Source organism: Herpailurus yagouaroundi, unplaced genomic scaffold (assembly GCF_014898765.1).
Source record: "Herpailurus yagouaroundi ecotype Mexico unplaced genomic scaffold, PumYag 483, whole genome shotgun sequence".
Taxonomy (NCBI): domain Eukaryota; kingdom Metazoa; phylum Chordata; class Mammalia; order Carnivora; family Felidae; genus Herpailurus; species Herpailurus yagouaroundi.
In genome coordinates, this window is record NW_024412700.1 from 3,811,902 (window position 1) to 3,826,848 (window position 14,947).

The following is a 14,947-nucleotide window of genomic DNA, read 5'->3' on the forward strand; positions in this document are numbered from 1 at the left end:
AGAAACTGCTGAGGGACGTTGATAGGCCAGTCACAGTTAAATCCGCACATTCGGCGATCCCAGCTCTCCTCTAGCAATACTCAGTGGTCTGTGGAGCCCGGGGGGCAGGGGTCCCTCCACGGGCCGTGCACGGGACCGGCAGCTGGCGAGAGAGTGAAGTAGGGCAGGAGAGAACCAAGTTTCTACACCGAGGGTAGCTTACAGGAGAAGCCTTTCTGTAGAGATTTTGCACTTTGGCTGAGACAGAAACATAGAGTGAGCATTTTCCATAGAGATGGATGAAATACGAGACATGGAAGTTTGTGTATAATGTGATGGTTTCCAGAACTCAGAAATCTGAGTTGGCCGTAGGCTGTCATTCCCATATCTAAGTCCAGGGAAAATACGGTCTTTAAAATCCCCAGCTCTAGTCATTTTGATAAGATTTGTGTCGTGGGTTGAAACTTCCTCTACTTCATTTTCATTGTGTTATGAATAAAATGAATCCTGTGGGAGTTTTTAACTTGTTTTTCTTGAGTATTGAAATCTCTGATTAAAAAAAAAATACAACAGAACGGTGTCACCATGGGCACCACGGTGTCCCGAGTTTCCGTTGCCTTGGCTGTGAAATGGGACGCACGCTGCCACCGTGCTGTGCTTTCGTGAGCTCCAGTGGTCAGGGGCTCTGCAGACCCGGTGTGTGGTATGGAAGCCACAGGGGACGAAGGTGGCCGGTGGGCTCAGGGCCCAGGGCCCATTGGTCCTTCCTCTGAAGTAGACGTTCATACAGTATCGATGCTTGACTGGCTCACGTTGGCTTTACCAAGGTGGCTTATTTAAGTCCGTGTGAGGGGCGCCTGGGTGGCGCAGTCGGTTAAGCGTCCGACTTCAGCCAGGTCACGATCTCGCGGTCCGTGAGTTCGAGCCCCGCGTCGGGCTCTGGGCTGGTGGCTCGGAGCCTGGAGCCTGTTTCCGATTCTGTGTCTCCCTCTCTCTCTGCCCTTCCCCCGTTCATGCTCTGTCTCTCTCTGTCCCAAAAATAAATAAAAACGTTGAAAAAAAAAATTTATAAGTCCGTGTGAATCCCTGCAGTTGGTAGTCACTGGGCGGGGGCGGGGGTTGTCTTTAATGCTGGCTCACAGACGCAGGGGCTGAGCATCTGGGTAAGTAGCACGACGTGTCTCCCACAGTGGTTGGCAGCAGACGAGACCTTAGCCTCGGTTCACACCTGGCCCTGGGCTTTGACTCCGTTCTCCAGCCTCCTGACCTGGCTCTCCCTGGGCTGCGGGACCAGCCAGAGATACAAGAGAAGTGACACTGAATCCAGCTACCCGGCACTTCCCCAGGCCGTCCCCAAGTCTCCCTCTGCCCGGCCCGCCTCGCTGCCCCGCACCCAGCACGCGGCAGGCGCCCCGGCTCCCTGCAGGTGGCCCTAGCGCCATCCCGGGTTTCGTGACTTGATCTCTAAACCTGTGGCGTGATCTCAGAACGTGGATGGACCCGGTGTCCCCAAGAGTTGGCTCGGACCCCGAGGCTCTCCAGGCCGGTTCCCTTAGAAGCTGCCCAGTGGTGACAGTCCTGCTGAGGGGCCGCATCTGCACCCAAGGGGCTCTTGTGGAGCTGGAGCTCTTCACGGAGGCCGTTCCGCTCACTGTGTGCTGTTGTCGCGGAGTCACGGGTAGCACAGATGGTTACAGGGAGAAGGAAGGGCACCGCGGTTTGCAAAAATATTTCCAGTGTAGTAATGTGATGGCACATTTAGAGCAACTGAGTGTATTAGTAATAAAATGACGGAAAAGGAGTTAGACGTTTAAGGTTAGGAGGAAGGAGTGTGACTTTTTTTAAAAGTTGAGAAATACTGGTGGAGTTTCAAAGAACAAGATGTTCTTAAATGAAAATTATTTTGATGGTATGTATAATTAATGAATTCTTTCTGGAGAAGTGAAAGAAAAATTGTGAGGCTTTCCTGAAATGCCTCGCCAAAAAAATGCAAATGTACTTTAAAAAATCTCCACGGGGGCTCCTGGGTGGTTCAGTTGGTTAAGCGTCTGACTCCCGATTTCCGCTCAGGTCAGGATCTCATGTCGGGCTGTGCTGACGGCAGGGAGTCTGCTTGGGATTCTCCCTCTCTCCCTGCCCCTCCCCTTCCTCAAAAGTGAATAAATAAACTTAAACCTCTTTACAAATACTTACAAGGCCAACTGGAAATTGAAGTACTTTTAGTTTTTCCATGTAGAGTTCTGGCGACAAGTACTTACTGAAGAATGTTAACCTGGAGGAGTTCATTCATCCAGAGTGTCTTCTCCAGTGTGCAGTCTGACTGTGTGACATTGCTCGTGGAGCAGTATGGTTTCCTAAACCTTTCTCGTTGTCCTGTTTCACCAGAAGTTGCTGATGTTTATTATGGTTCACATTCAATTTCTTCTTCTTCTTTAGAAATAAAGCCGCTTCATAGGCGTGGCTTGTGGTTGTGTTTATAAGGTAGCAAATTATAGCACGATCGAGAAGATGAATGCCAGGGAGGCCGAAAGTAGACATTGGGTCTTTCGGGATTAATGGGCAAGAAGGGTCGATAACTGCACGGGTGTCTCTAAGCTTAAAAGTAATGTTCTGCTGGAGCGCTCTGAAAACAGGGAATTGATGTTTTGGTGCCGCGGTTGGTGTCGGCCTGTGGGTAGGGCGGGGTCCCCCGTCTGGGGGACGGCGCCCACTCTTCTCCCTCCTCTCACGCCGTCCCGTCGTTCCTCAGGGCCCTCCGGAGTTCCCGCAGCACACGCCCGGGCCGGTCCCCGGCACCTTCAGCCAGCCCCCGCGGCTTCCCCTGCAGGACCAGTGGAGAGCCCCGCCGCCGCCGCAGGAGCGGGACCCTTTCTTCTTGGGAGGTAAGGGGCGGCCGCGCGGCGGGGCGGAGTGGCGGGCGGAGAGGAGCCCCCACGCATTTGGGCTTCGCCCTGCCCGGAGCGGAGCGGCGGGTCGTCGGGTGGGAGAGGCCGGTGGCCGGCGCGTCCGCCCGGCCTCGCGAGGCCCGCGTCGCGGCGGGGGCCGTTGGCAACCGCGGGGGGCGGGCCCCCCCCCCCCCCCCGCCCCGGAGAGGAGTGGAATCCCTCTCCCTGGGGTCGTGCCCCCCACGTGTGTGACCTTTGTTCGCCGTCACACGGTCCGGCGGCACGCGGGCGCGTCGCCCCGCGGGCGGCGGGCCCGGTCCCCGCGAGCAGAGGGTGATGCCGCCGCGCGCGCTTCAGTTTCAGGCGAACCGAGGTTCCCGAGTCATCTCTTCCTGGAGCAGCGCAGCCCCCCGCCGCCGCCGCCGCCCCCCACGCTCCTCAGCGGCGCGCACCCCGTGCCCGCCCCCAGCCCCCTGCCGTTCACCCAGCCCGGGCCAGCGTTCAGCCAGCAGGGCCAGCAGCCCGTGTTCCCCAGGGAGAGGCCCGTGAGGCCAGCGCTGCAGCCGCCGGGGCCGCTGGGGATCCTGCACTTCAGCCAGCCGGGCTCGGCGGCCACGCGGCCCTTCATCCCGCCGCGGCAGCCCTTCCTGCCCGGCCCGGGCCAGCCCTTCCTGCCCGCGCACGCGCAGCCCAGCCTGCAGGTATGCGGGGGAGGGGCGCCTCGGCGTCCTGGGGCGCGGGGACCCCGTTGAAAGAGCCAGGGTCTCGTCCGCAACGCGCTGCTTTCTCGACAGGCTCGTTTATCTCCTTGGCCGGAGAAATGGAAAAAGCGGTGGTCAGTTTTGGGGAAAGGAAGACATTCCGAGAGGCCGTACTGCTAATAAAGTCAGGGCAGGCTCTTTGCTCCTCGTGGCAGGATTCTTAAAAGGGTTTCCGGTGGAAGTAAAGTTCTTTGTCCACTTCCCTTCCTGCCGTGGCGTAGCAGAAAGATTCTGTGCGCCGAGGGGCAGGAGAGTGTCGCCGTTGCCCGTTATTTGAAAGATTTGAGTGCCCTCTGCCGTGGGTCACGCTTCATGGGCCCCTTGGGTTCCTGGGGCCCTTGCTTGCCCCGTACTTTCTGCCTGCCCTTCAGCTTTACTGTAAAGACCCATCACGATGGTACACCTGGCTCAACCGTCTAGAAACACACAGACTACCTAAAGTGGAAAAAGGAGAACGATTATGATTTAGATTGTTAACGTGGGATGAAATGTTTCTTCTTTGAGTAGAAGTAAAAGGGACTTCTTTGAGTAGAGAGAATTATTCCCAAAGAAAATGAAAAAATCCCATCCTCTAGGAAAGGTCACCACCCACAGGGGGGCGCCCGTGGCTCCCGTGTCCCCGCAGCAGGCGCGCCCTCCTCCTGTGCTGCTGTCCAGTTGGCACAGTAGTGTGAGCCCCTCTTCCCGGCTTGCTTTTCTCTGCAGCATTTGAAAGCGCCTTGCAGGATTACACCTTCCGGCTGTCATTAGTTTTGGGGCATCTTTATCGGTCCCAGTACGTGGGCGTTAGAAACTGTGCCGCCGGCAGCATCCTTACTTGTTTCCTTAGATTCCTGGAATTTGGAGCGTAGAAGGACTCAGCGCAAATACAAGGTGTAAGAGATCGCTTTTGGCTTGTTACCGTGTTTTAGCTGATGCGACCTCTGTCAACAAATCTAAGATGAAATTTTAGTGCCCTTCAAGTTGCTGGTTTGGGGTTTTAAAGAAACGGCCGAATTGCAGCGTACCTAGGAAGTGCGTTTATAACTGTTGTCTGTCTTTGTTTTGGCACCAAGGGGCCCCTTCACCCTCCGCTGCCCCCTCCGCACCAGCCCCAGCCGCAGCCGCAGCCTCAGCCCCCGCTCCAGCCGCAGCACCAGCCTCCGCTGCAGCCGCCCCCGCAGCACCAGCCGCCCCCGCAGCCGCAGCACCAGCCCCCGCACCAGCCGCAGCCGCACCAGCACCACCACCATCTGTCCGTCCCTCCGCCGCCGCTGATGCCCATGTCGCAGCCGCAGTTCCGGCCTCACATCCAGACGGCCCAGCCGCAGCCAGGCGGTGCTCGGATGCAGTGTCCCCAGCGCCAGGGGCTCAGGCATGTAAGTGGCCCGCTGCCTCCGGCTGTCTTCCCGGCGCACCTTTTAAGGGGCGGAACTTAAGGGGCAGAGCTGGTGAGGCGGCATATTTTCCAGTTCCGGTTTAATTCCTGAAACATGGGTAGTACATTTCTCTGAAGGGAGTGTGTGTGTAAAAGACTGCTTAGGAAATTGATTTTCTTGACTGCAGAAATTAATGAAGTCCCTTTTGTGCTGGGAAGACTGTATTAACATTATTTACTTCATCATCTTATGTGTGTGTATCTAGATCCTCTTATTTATTTATTTTTTTTACATTTACTTATTTTTGAGAGAGAGAGACAGCATGAGCAGGGGAGGGGCAGAGAGAGAGGGAGACGCAGAATCCGAAGCAGGCTCCGGGCTCCGAGCGGTCAGCACAGAGCCCGACGCGGGGCTCGAACCCACAGACCGGGAGATCATGACCTGAGCCAAAGTCAGCTGCTTAACCGACTGAGCCACCCAGGCGCCCCTAGATACTCTTACAGTGGTGGATACCGTTAGTGGACACACAACGTTAGGAAACCCTACTTTTGGGCGATGGCCACTCTGCCTTAACCGCTGCTTTTTGTTGTTGTTGGCTGTATCGTCTCTGCGTCCTTGTGCTCTGCATAAATAAATGGATTCAGGTGGAATTGACCGGACAGCCTCTTGCTAGGCACCATCTGAGTTCCTGGGAAGGCAGCAGTGGACAAGAGACAAGTTTCCTATCCTCGTGAAGCCTGTATTTAACTGCAGGAGGTCATCAGTGCATCTGTGAGGACACAGTCTCAGGTGCCCTCAGCAGGTGTGCTATGTGGCCTGTCACTTATCGAAGGGAGCTATGGAGTGTGCATTGCTTTAAAAATAAAAGACAGTAGTCATTGCTATTGCCTTGTCCTCCATTAAATAACTCTGTAAAGAGACTAATGGTTAGAATTGTGGGCCAAGGTCAGATAGTTGGGCTTTGCTTTTAGTACTCTCCCTTTGACCTTGAGCTTCCAGGGTGTCGCTAGCTACTTTTAATCTCAGTTTTTCTCATACCTGCATCTTTCTTTCTTAGAGTAACGTTGAGACTAACGATACAAGAAATGAGGAAGGGGACCTGGGTGGCCCAGTTGGTTGAGCATCCAGCTGTTGATTTTGGCTCAGGTCATGATCTTGTGGTTCATGGGTTTGAGTCTCATGTGGGCCTCTGTAGTGACAGCCTGGAGCCTGCTTAGGATTCTTTCTTTCTCCCGCTCTCTGCCCCTCTCTCCTCTCACCCTCCCACCCCCTTCCCTCATCGATAGATAGATAGATAGATAGATAGATAGATAGATAGATACATAAGTAAATAAATAAACTTTTAAAAAAAAAGAAAAGAGGAAGGAGTTTGGGAAAGATGCATTGTAATTTAGACTTCATTGTGTTAGAGCAATGGCAGACTGCGTCCCTAGCCTTGTGCCCATAAACATTGGCCTGCGTGTTCTTGGAGCTCAGTGCTCCTACAGCCGGCTCCTACCTTTAAGCTCCTCCCAGGGTCGTGTCTCTGTTAAGAATCCCAGGGACGAGCATCACTAAGACTTTCCCCTCAGATAAAACTTTCAAGCATGTTTCTCACACAGAGAGCAGTTTTTCTTAGGATGCTGACTTATCGCTTCGCTCTTTTTCTTGTGCCGCCTTAAATTCCGGGACCCAGTGAAAGTGGTGCCAGTCATCCTTTGTCGGCCCCATCAGTTCTGCTAAAAGCGTCAGTCCCCACACTGAGGCACCGCTACAGCCAGCTGGTGTAATTTCCATTAAAGAGGAACTTGTCTGTAGGCAAATATGATAGCCTTGACCGTCCTGATCCTCAGCATAATGGTGTGCTGCCCCAGAGCGCAGGAACACTAATGCACGAAGGCGAGTGTTCACCGGGGAAAGCTATCTCCACCCCAAAGAGAACTCGCTCACTAATTAAAATGATTGTTACCATGTTTTCATCCACTAATGTGCCTTTTTATCTTTCTCCCAAGTATCCAGTTATAATTCGACTTCTTTCTTCTTGTGATAGAACACAACTTCTCAGAACGTAACCAAGCGGCCAATGCAGCAAATGCAGCCCACCGCTCCCAGGAACAGTAACCTGCGCGAGCTACCCATCGCGCCGTCGCACGTCTTGGATATGGGCAGCAGCCGCTGCTCCACGGCCTCGGCTCAAGTGAAACCTGTCATCAGCACGTCGCCACCCTCGAGGCCGGGGGCGGGGTCCAGGGCCGCACCGGGGAAGACGGAAGCCAAGGTGAAGCCGCTCAGCCCTGTGGTTCAACCCAAAGAAGAAGCAAAAACAGAACCAGAGGTAGGACTTTCTTTATTAAGAGATAATTTGGGCCCAAACAGGAAGTCTTACAATAAACTTGTACTTCTTAGTTTACTCTCATCCCGCGAGTTTTTCGTAAAATTTGGCCACGGTTTTTCATCTGGCTCCTTCTTTGAACCCAGCAGCCTTCACGGAGGACACGCTGTCATTTCCATGTGTTTACGGTATCGGATTGCATTTCTGTCTTGTGCATTTGCACGTGTTGCCGCAGAGCCTGTCCCCTCCTCACGGGAGCGAGCAGATCACTTCTGGAGACGGCCGAGATCGTAAATACCTGAGGCGTTACGGCCCAGCCGGTCTTCATAATTACTCACCTCTGCTGTTTTAGCACAGAAGGCCTCGTAGACCATTCTGCATCCGCAGGCGTGGCCGTGTGCCGGTGAAACTTCCGACAGAACCAAGCTTCGGGCCGGATTTGGCCTGAGGGCTGTCGTTAGCTGATCTCGGACGTAGATGTACTGTTACGTTTCTATGACTGTTTCTCTGCCCCGCTACTGGGAGATGGGGCCACTTTGTCGTTTGGCCTCAAAACGAGATTTTGCGGGCAGCTTTCTTTTGTTGTGAATTCTGTGTATTATCAAATAGAATAAGTCGTATAATAAATGCAGGACAGTATTTTCCATGGTTTCCAACTAAGATCTTATTTGTACCTGGACTTCGTTTTGGTCACTTGGTTACTTTTTGTTTAGGAGTGGCTCAGTGTTAGTACAGTGTTGGTCATCAACTTTTTAATTGCCTCTTGTTTACTATTAGTAAAATCTGTGGTTGGGACAAAGCCCTGGGGGCCATTGATCTGTAAGAGAAACGGATCTGCTTGTCCGATGCTTTGTGTGGTAGGGGTTCAGTTCCGGGTTGCTCCCCAGAAATGCAGATGCAGAAGTTGAGCGGTAGGTGTCAGATGGAGGTTCTAGCCGAGCGGCTAGGAGTCTGCTGGCGCACGGGTCAGCACCACACCCTGAAACGGCCCACTGTTGCTAGCCGAGGTGTTTGTGCCTGGCAGGTGGGAAGAGGTCAGGTCAGCATGTGGAAGGTCCACCAATGTTTTTAAAAATGACGTACGACGTGTAGTAAGTTAGTATCGCTTATTAACGTGACATGATGGAAGGATAAGAGTTTCATTACTGGCACCTGGGTGGCTCAGGCAGTTAAGTGTCTGACCCTTGATTTCCGCTCAGATCATGATCTCACGGTTTGTGGGCTCTGCTGACAGCTCGGAGCCTGCTTGGGATATTCTCTCTATTGTGTGTGTGTGTCTCTGTCTCTCTCTCTCTCTCTCTCTCTCTCTCTCTCTCTCTCTCCCCCTCTCCTTCCCTCCCTCCCTCCCTCCCTCCCTCTCCCTGTCCTTCTCCCTCCCCCCTCTTTTGTCCCTCCCCTGCTCTCTGTCTCTCTCCAGAATAAAAAAAAAAAAAGTTTCCGTAGATAACAATAGAGGCATGAAAGAATAAGCCTTTTTTCAGTCAGTTCTCTTTCAGTTGAAATTGGGGGCTGGGGTCAGATTTTCCTAATAAATTATTGCTACCAAACGAGGAATGTGAACCTCAAGTAGAAATTCTGAGTTAACATTTACAAAGACCACGTTAGAGAAAGTCTGACTTTTTTGGTTTTAAGATCGATGTATGAAAACGTTATGTAGATTTACTGAGTGGATAGGGGTAGTTTATAAAAAGGAATTTTGCTGAAAACTTTATCCTGGTTTTAGTCGTATAGCTAGCGCCTGCCTTGTAAGTTGTGACCTGATTTAGTTCAGGAAAAATGAAGTCACGTAAGTCACATTATTTTCACTGTGACAGTGGTTAAATAAAATGAGAAAAGTGAGCTTTGGGCATGTCGCTAGCCACTTGTTGCTGTTCTTTTTCACCGTAGTTGATCTAAAAATACAGGCTTCTGCGGAAGCTTTCTGTAGAATCCAGCAGGTGCCATGAATGCGAAATGAAACTTGCGGGCAGCCATAGTGTGAGTCGAATGTCCTTATTTTTTTGCTTTTAATTGTGTGTACATATAGAATGGGACCAACAGTAAAATGGTTTTCATTTTTAAAAAATCTTAGGTAGGGGCGCCTGGGTGGCGCAGTCGGTTAAGCGTCCGACTTCAGCCAGGTCACGATCTCGCGGTCCGTGAGTTCGAGCCCCGCGTCGGGCTCTGGGCTGATGGCTCAGAGCCTGGAGCCTGTTTCCGATTCTGTGTCTCCCTCTCTCTCTGCCCCTCGCCCGTTCATGCTCTGTCTCTCTCTGTCCCAAAAATAAATAAACGTTGAAAAAAAAAATTAAAATAAAAAAAAAATAAATAAAAAAAATAAAAAATAAAAAAAAAATAAAAAATCTTAGGTAAATGTGGTTTATTTTCCTCCCCTCCTCCAATTGCGAATGATAGAATAAAGGGCAAATCCACTTCCAAGTATTTGTACCTACGTACTTGTGTACTCGAATATACTTTATTTAACTTTTGCTTGTTTGGGGGAAACCTTAGTGTTAATTTCTCCTCTGTTGATGAAACAGTGGGCCCGGTGGCCTTGCCGCTCTCCCCCAGCAGCCTGCTGCTCCCTGAGTGCCCGGCCCCAGTGCCTTTGGGACAGCCGTCCCCGTCTTCCTGTTCTGCTGCTTTTCCCTTGCTCTGGACACCTACCTGTGTAGCTATTGTCTGCCTTCAGTTTGCTATTTCAGACCTACCTTAGATTTTGAAATCAGATGACTGAGTTGGTCGGAATTGCTTCTGAAATGCCAGGCCAGTTCTGATGAGGCCCTGACTCTGTGTCCTGTAGGTCAAGTGTGTCGGCTCTGGGTGTCTTCAGCTGCCTTTTGATCTTCATTCCCATTTCTTAAGATTTATTTGTTAGTAGCTGAAGCTGAAGTGTAGAGAGATTAAATCCTATTGTGTTCTTTTGTAGAAGATCTCTGGATGAGGATATCTATGATTTTTTTTAATTACAATTTTTAACGAATTCTTAACTTTTAATAAACTTTCTTCATGAGATGCTCTTCCCGAAAGTTACTGAACTTTTTCAAAGATTTCTTCTGATAGACTTTCAGAATGGTTTGGGGCTGGCATATTAAAGGCCTTCCTTATATACCATTAATATTCCAATACCGCAATTGGCAGCATTTTGATTCTGAGGAGAGTGCATGAGTTCAAGGTCAGAGAGATTGACTTGTGCTGTTCATTATAACCAATTATTCTGTGACAAATGAGTTTGAGATCAGGCTGAAAATTCTGTACGAAAAATCAATAGTTGTAATCAGGCCCTTTCAGATCATTTATACCCACCTTTTGTTGGTTCGTCAGAGAGGAGCCAGATAAAACCTGTGTGACAGCACGGTCTCCCTACTGTTGGCGTTTCCATTCGAAACATATTTTGATATCTTAAATGAATAGTTTAATTGGTTTCAAACTTGTAAATGAGTGGAAATTTACATTATTTCGTTTTTAATATTCTGATAAGATTTTCCAAATTAGCTTTAGCTGTGTAATTTTTTTTCCCCTCCCCAGAGGAAAGAGTTCTCCTTAAAGTCTGTAAGCAGATTTTGAATGGCTTTTTGCAAGCCCTGAATTGGGCGTATTTGGAAGGTGCGTCTCCTCCGTGGTCCCCCGCCCCGGTTCTGCACAGTAAGCCGGGCATGTTTTCTCTTGCAGTTTCCCGATGAAGACGAGGAGACGCGCCTCTACCGCCTGAAGATCGAGGAGCAGAAGCGCCTCCGAGAAGAGATCCTGAAGCAGAAGGAGCTGCGGCGGCAGCAGCAGGCGGGCGCCAGGAAGAAGGAGCTGCTGGAGAGGCTGGCCCAGCAGCAGCTGCACCTGCCCGCAGCCTCGGCCGAGCCGGACGAGCAGGCGGCCTCACCGGCCCCCGCCAACGGGAACCCGCTCCTGCCCTTCCCGGGCGCGCAGCCTAGACCGAATGTGAAAAACAGACTCCTTGTGAAAAACCAGGACGGCCCCGTTTCGAACATTCAGCCCAAAATGTCCAACTTTGCGCCGGCCGGCGCTCCGGGGCAGTACCAAGGACAGCAGACGAAACCTCCCAAGCACCCGAGGCAGGCCAGGGCCGTCCCTCAGAGTCCGGGCCCGCACAGGGTCCCGCAGGGGAAGCCTGCGGACGCGGAGGGGCCGCCACCCCCCTCGCAGAGCGCTCGAGCCGCCCTCCAGGGCCGGCCCCCGGACACCAAGCCCGGCGCCAAGAGGACGGTCATGCACCGGGCCGGCAGTGGCGGCGGAGATGGGCCGCACGTCAGCTCCAAGGTCAGGGTGATTAAGTTGTCAGGCGGGGTAAGTTGACGAGGTCACCAGCGCCTCTTGGAATCTGCGCCTCACGTACAGTGTCCTCGTCCCCAGAGGAGGGTTGGAAGAGGCCAGCCTGCTAGAATCACGCGGTCCAGCCTCTGAGCACCCGAGTCCAGTGGTCAGGGTTGACTTAGGTTCTCCTTCTGACCTTCCGGTTCCCCTGGGTCTTCACGGAAGGCCAGCGTGGCAGCCCCAGGGCGGATGCTTCTCAGTTTTAGCTTTTCCTTTCGTAGGTAATTTGTGACAGAATCACCAAGTTGTTTTAAAAATTAAGTTCCTTTTACCCGCAAACAAGTAACCTGTTGTGTGTAGCTTCAGATTCAGGGAGGCCCCGTGGCTGAGGGACAGGCCGCTTCTCAGCAGCATTGTCTCCAGGACTGTCATCTTGTGTGTCCGAGCTGGTCTCTCTCGTTTTAGAAGACAGAGGCTTAGCAGAGTTCTCCAGTGAGGCCGTGTGGGTCGTGTGGTCCCCGGGGGGAGCGCAGCTCGCTTCTCTCTGCGTTTCTGAGCGGTCCCCGTGCTCGAGCATTCTCAGTGAGGGCCAGCTTGGCAGTCTGGGTAAAGGTGGCACTCGGAGGTGCCGCGGACAGGTCCCCGCCACACAAGGCTCAGTAGGCCACACGCTCTTTGCTCCCCGCACAGAAGGGGACTCACAACCTGTTCCGGCGGCGGTGAGACGGGGGGCAGGGCAGGGCAGCCGGGGCTCTGGTCCAGGGAGAAGGCCGCGCACCGGGTTAGGCACAGCCCATGGCTGCTCCTGTGAGTCGCTGACCTCAAACGCCTTTGTTCCTGGGTCCGTATAAAAGTGTGACTTCCTCACATGCTGTAGCAACAGTTTTGGTAGAATGACAGGAATTGGAAATCCCATATTCAGCAGACCCTGTGATATTTTTCCCAAATCTGTTTTTTCTCCCCTCCATTTGTTGTGATTCAAAATGTTGATAAGCAGATGGCCTGTGTCACCGCAGCTTGTGTTAACGTTGTGTGAGTTTGTTTTCTTGAGGTGAGAACCCAAGCGTTAATCAGTTTTATGGTGTCTGTGGCCTTTTGTTCTGGCTTTGTCTGAGGCATGCTTAATTTCTCTCTCTCTCTCTCTCTCTCTTTTTTTTTTAATTGAGTTAAAAACTTAGGAGGAGGGGCCATGGGGCCATGGCTGGGAATAGGCCTTTTCTTGTGGCCCCTGTGCGTGGTACAGTGTGGTGATGTGGCCTGTGTGAAAGTGAGGGCCGCTGGCGGGCTGGGATGTGCAGGCCACCACTCTGCTCTGAAAGTGACTTTCAAACCAGTTAGCTCCTTTTCTTTAAAAAATTTATCTACTTAAGTTTTTGCTGTCTTTTTCTCCAGTAGGGGAGGGGGAATTTTTTTTTTTTTTATCAGACTGTATTCCAAAATCATGCTGTATAATTTTATAACACACAGAAAAACAACAGAGGAGTTTTACGTAAAAATAGCTACATGCCAAAATTTGGAACAACTTTCTTTAGCTCTCCTTTTAATTCCTAAGTTTTAAGTTTGCTAACCGACACGTTTTGTATCTTACGATTTATCTTAGCAAGTTCTGTAGTAGTGTGTTGGCAACTTTTGAATTACTGGAGGGTAAACATCTCTTGTTTGTATCTCTCTGAAACAGAAAAAATAGTATTTCCCTAAAGGCCTTGGGGTTTTTCTTTTGTAGGTAGGAAGGAGCTATTCTTTAAAAAAAAATTTTTTTTTTTTGTTTTTGAGAGAGAAGGAGCACACGCCAGCAGGGGAGTGGTAGAGAGAGGGAGACCCAGAATCCGAAGCAGGCTCCAGGCTCCGAGCCATCGGCACAGAGCCCGACGCGGGGCTCGAACCCACGAACTGCGTCATGACCTGGGCTGAAGTTGGACGCCCAACCGAGCCCCCCGGGCATCCTGAGGAAGGAACTGTTCTTAAGAGAACACGTTCTTAGCTGTACCTGCTGATGAGGAGGGGAAATGGGTCCGTTCCGGCACTTCTCCTGTCGTTTCTGCGCCGCCAGCCTGCCCTCTTCCCGGAGACGGCGGCACGAACACCGGGGCCCAGCTGGTACCGTGTAAGGGGCCGACGGGGGCTCACCTGTCACACCTGTGCAGAGGATCACGTGTGCGTCTCACCTTTCTAGTCACTTACTGAATGACAGCATCTTGTCTGTTCACGTTCTGTTTGTGTCTTGCTGTGAGCTCTGGACTTCTTTGCGTCCTGTTAGTACAAAACACATACGTTGTGTATTGTATCGATAAGGTTTCCTAGAGATTCACTCTGGAGAGAATTTTGTTTACCTTTTTTCTAACCTATACTGGCATCAAATCTGTGTCGTCAGAATTATTCTTTGCATTCAGTAGGCTCCTCTAGTCTGCTGTCTGGTTTCTAGACGGGACCCGGGACTGTGGTGGTACATAGTGGCCTGCTAAAGTGGTCCTGGTGGCCACTAAAGTAGGTGTCCACAGGACTGCTGGGGAAGCAGAAATGTCTTGGAACTCTTACTCTGACAGGCAAATTGGAAATATCTTAAAATGTAATGAGAATTCTCAATGTACTTGTGGGGCTGTTGCGAACCAACGCGGAATTCTCTTGTTATTTTCCATATTTTATTTGTAATCCAATAATTACTTTTGGATTTTATTAAATTGGGTTTTTTACAATGGGAAAGAGCCCGAGTCTTAAGGCAGTCGTTGTTTTTAGTCTTCTTTTTTATTAGGTTCATTATCTTTAAAATGATGTGATTTTGAGAGAGGGTGTGTGTGCAGCAGAGGAGGGGCAGAGAGAGGGGGGGAGAGAGAGAGAGAGAGAGAGAGACAGAGACAGAGACAGAGAATCCCAAGCAGGCTCTGCACTGTCCATCATGGGGCTGGATCCCACGAACCGTGAGATCATGACCTGGGCCGAAATCAAGAGTTGGATGCTTAACTGACTGAGCCACCCAGACGCCCCTGTGGTGATTTTAATGCACCCTCATGATCGTAAGAGAATTTCTAGTTTTTTAATATCCTCTCTCTTTATTGTGGTTAATGCATCACGGGCACAGGAAGCATTTTCAGAACTTAGTAAAAATTCTTTCTTGGTATTGGTTCTCACAGTTGCGGTGACCATGGTCGTGCTTAAGGTCCAGGAGTGGTTCTTCATCTTTCTCAGGGGTGTTGGCATCCTGCCGGTGGTTGGTCCTCGTGAAATTCCCTTCTGTGGGACGTAGACGTTGCAGCTGTCCCTCGCCAGGACCGAGAGCTCGCGTGTGCGCGCTTAGGCGCCACGTGGTAGGGGCGGCGTGGCTGTGTGTGAGGGAGCCCCGTGTGTGGACGGGCACATGTCTTCCGTTGTTTCGGGCCCTGAACTGCCAGTTCGTTTTTTTTTTTATTT

General features: G+C 51.4%; 1 protein-coding gene across 1 annotated transcript in view; it reads left to right on the forward strand.

Annotated features, from left to right (window-relative positions):
• The window catches only part of RBM33 (RNA binding motif protein 33), a 114,644-nt gene that overhangs the window by 65,607 nt on the left and 34,090 nt on the right, over window positions 1-14,947 (forward strand). Inside the window, exons 9-13 of the mRNA XM_040464438.1 lie at window positions 2,729-2,861; window positions 3,222-3,565; window positions 4,681-4,983; window positions 7,013-7,297; window positions 10,946-11,548. Coding sequence (XP_040320372.1) covers window positions 2,729-2,861; window positions 3,222-3,565; window positions 4,681-4,983; window positions 7,013-7,297; window positions 10,946-11,548 — 1,668 coding nt within the window. The remainder of the gene's footprint in view (window positions 1-2,728; window positions 2,862-3,221; window positions 3,566-4,680; window positions 4,984-7,012; window positions 7,298-10,945; window positions 11,549-14,947) is intronic.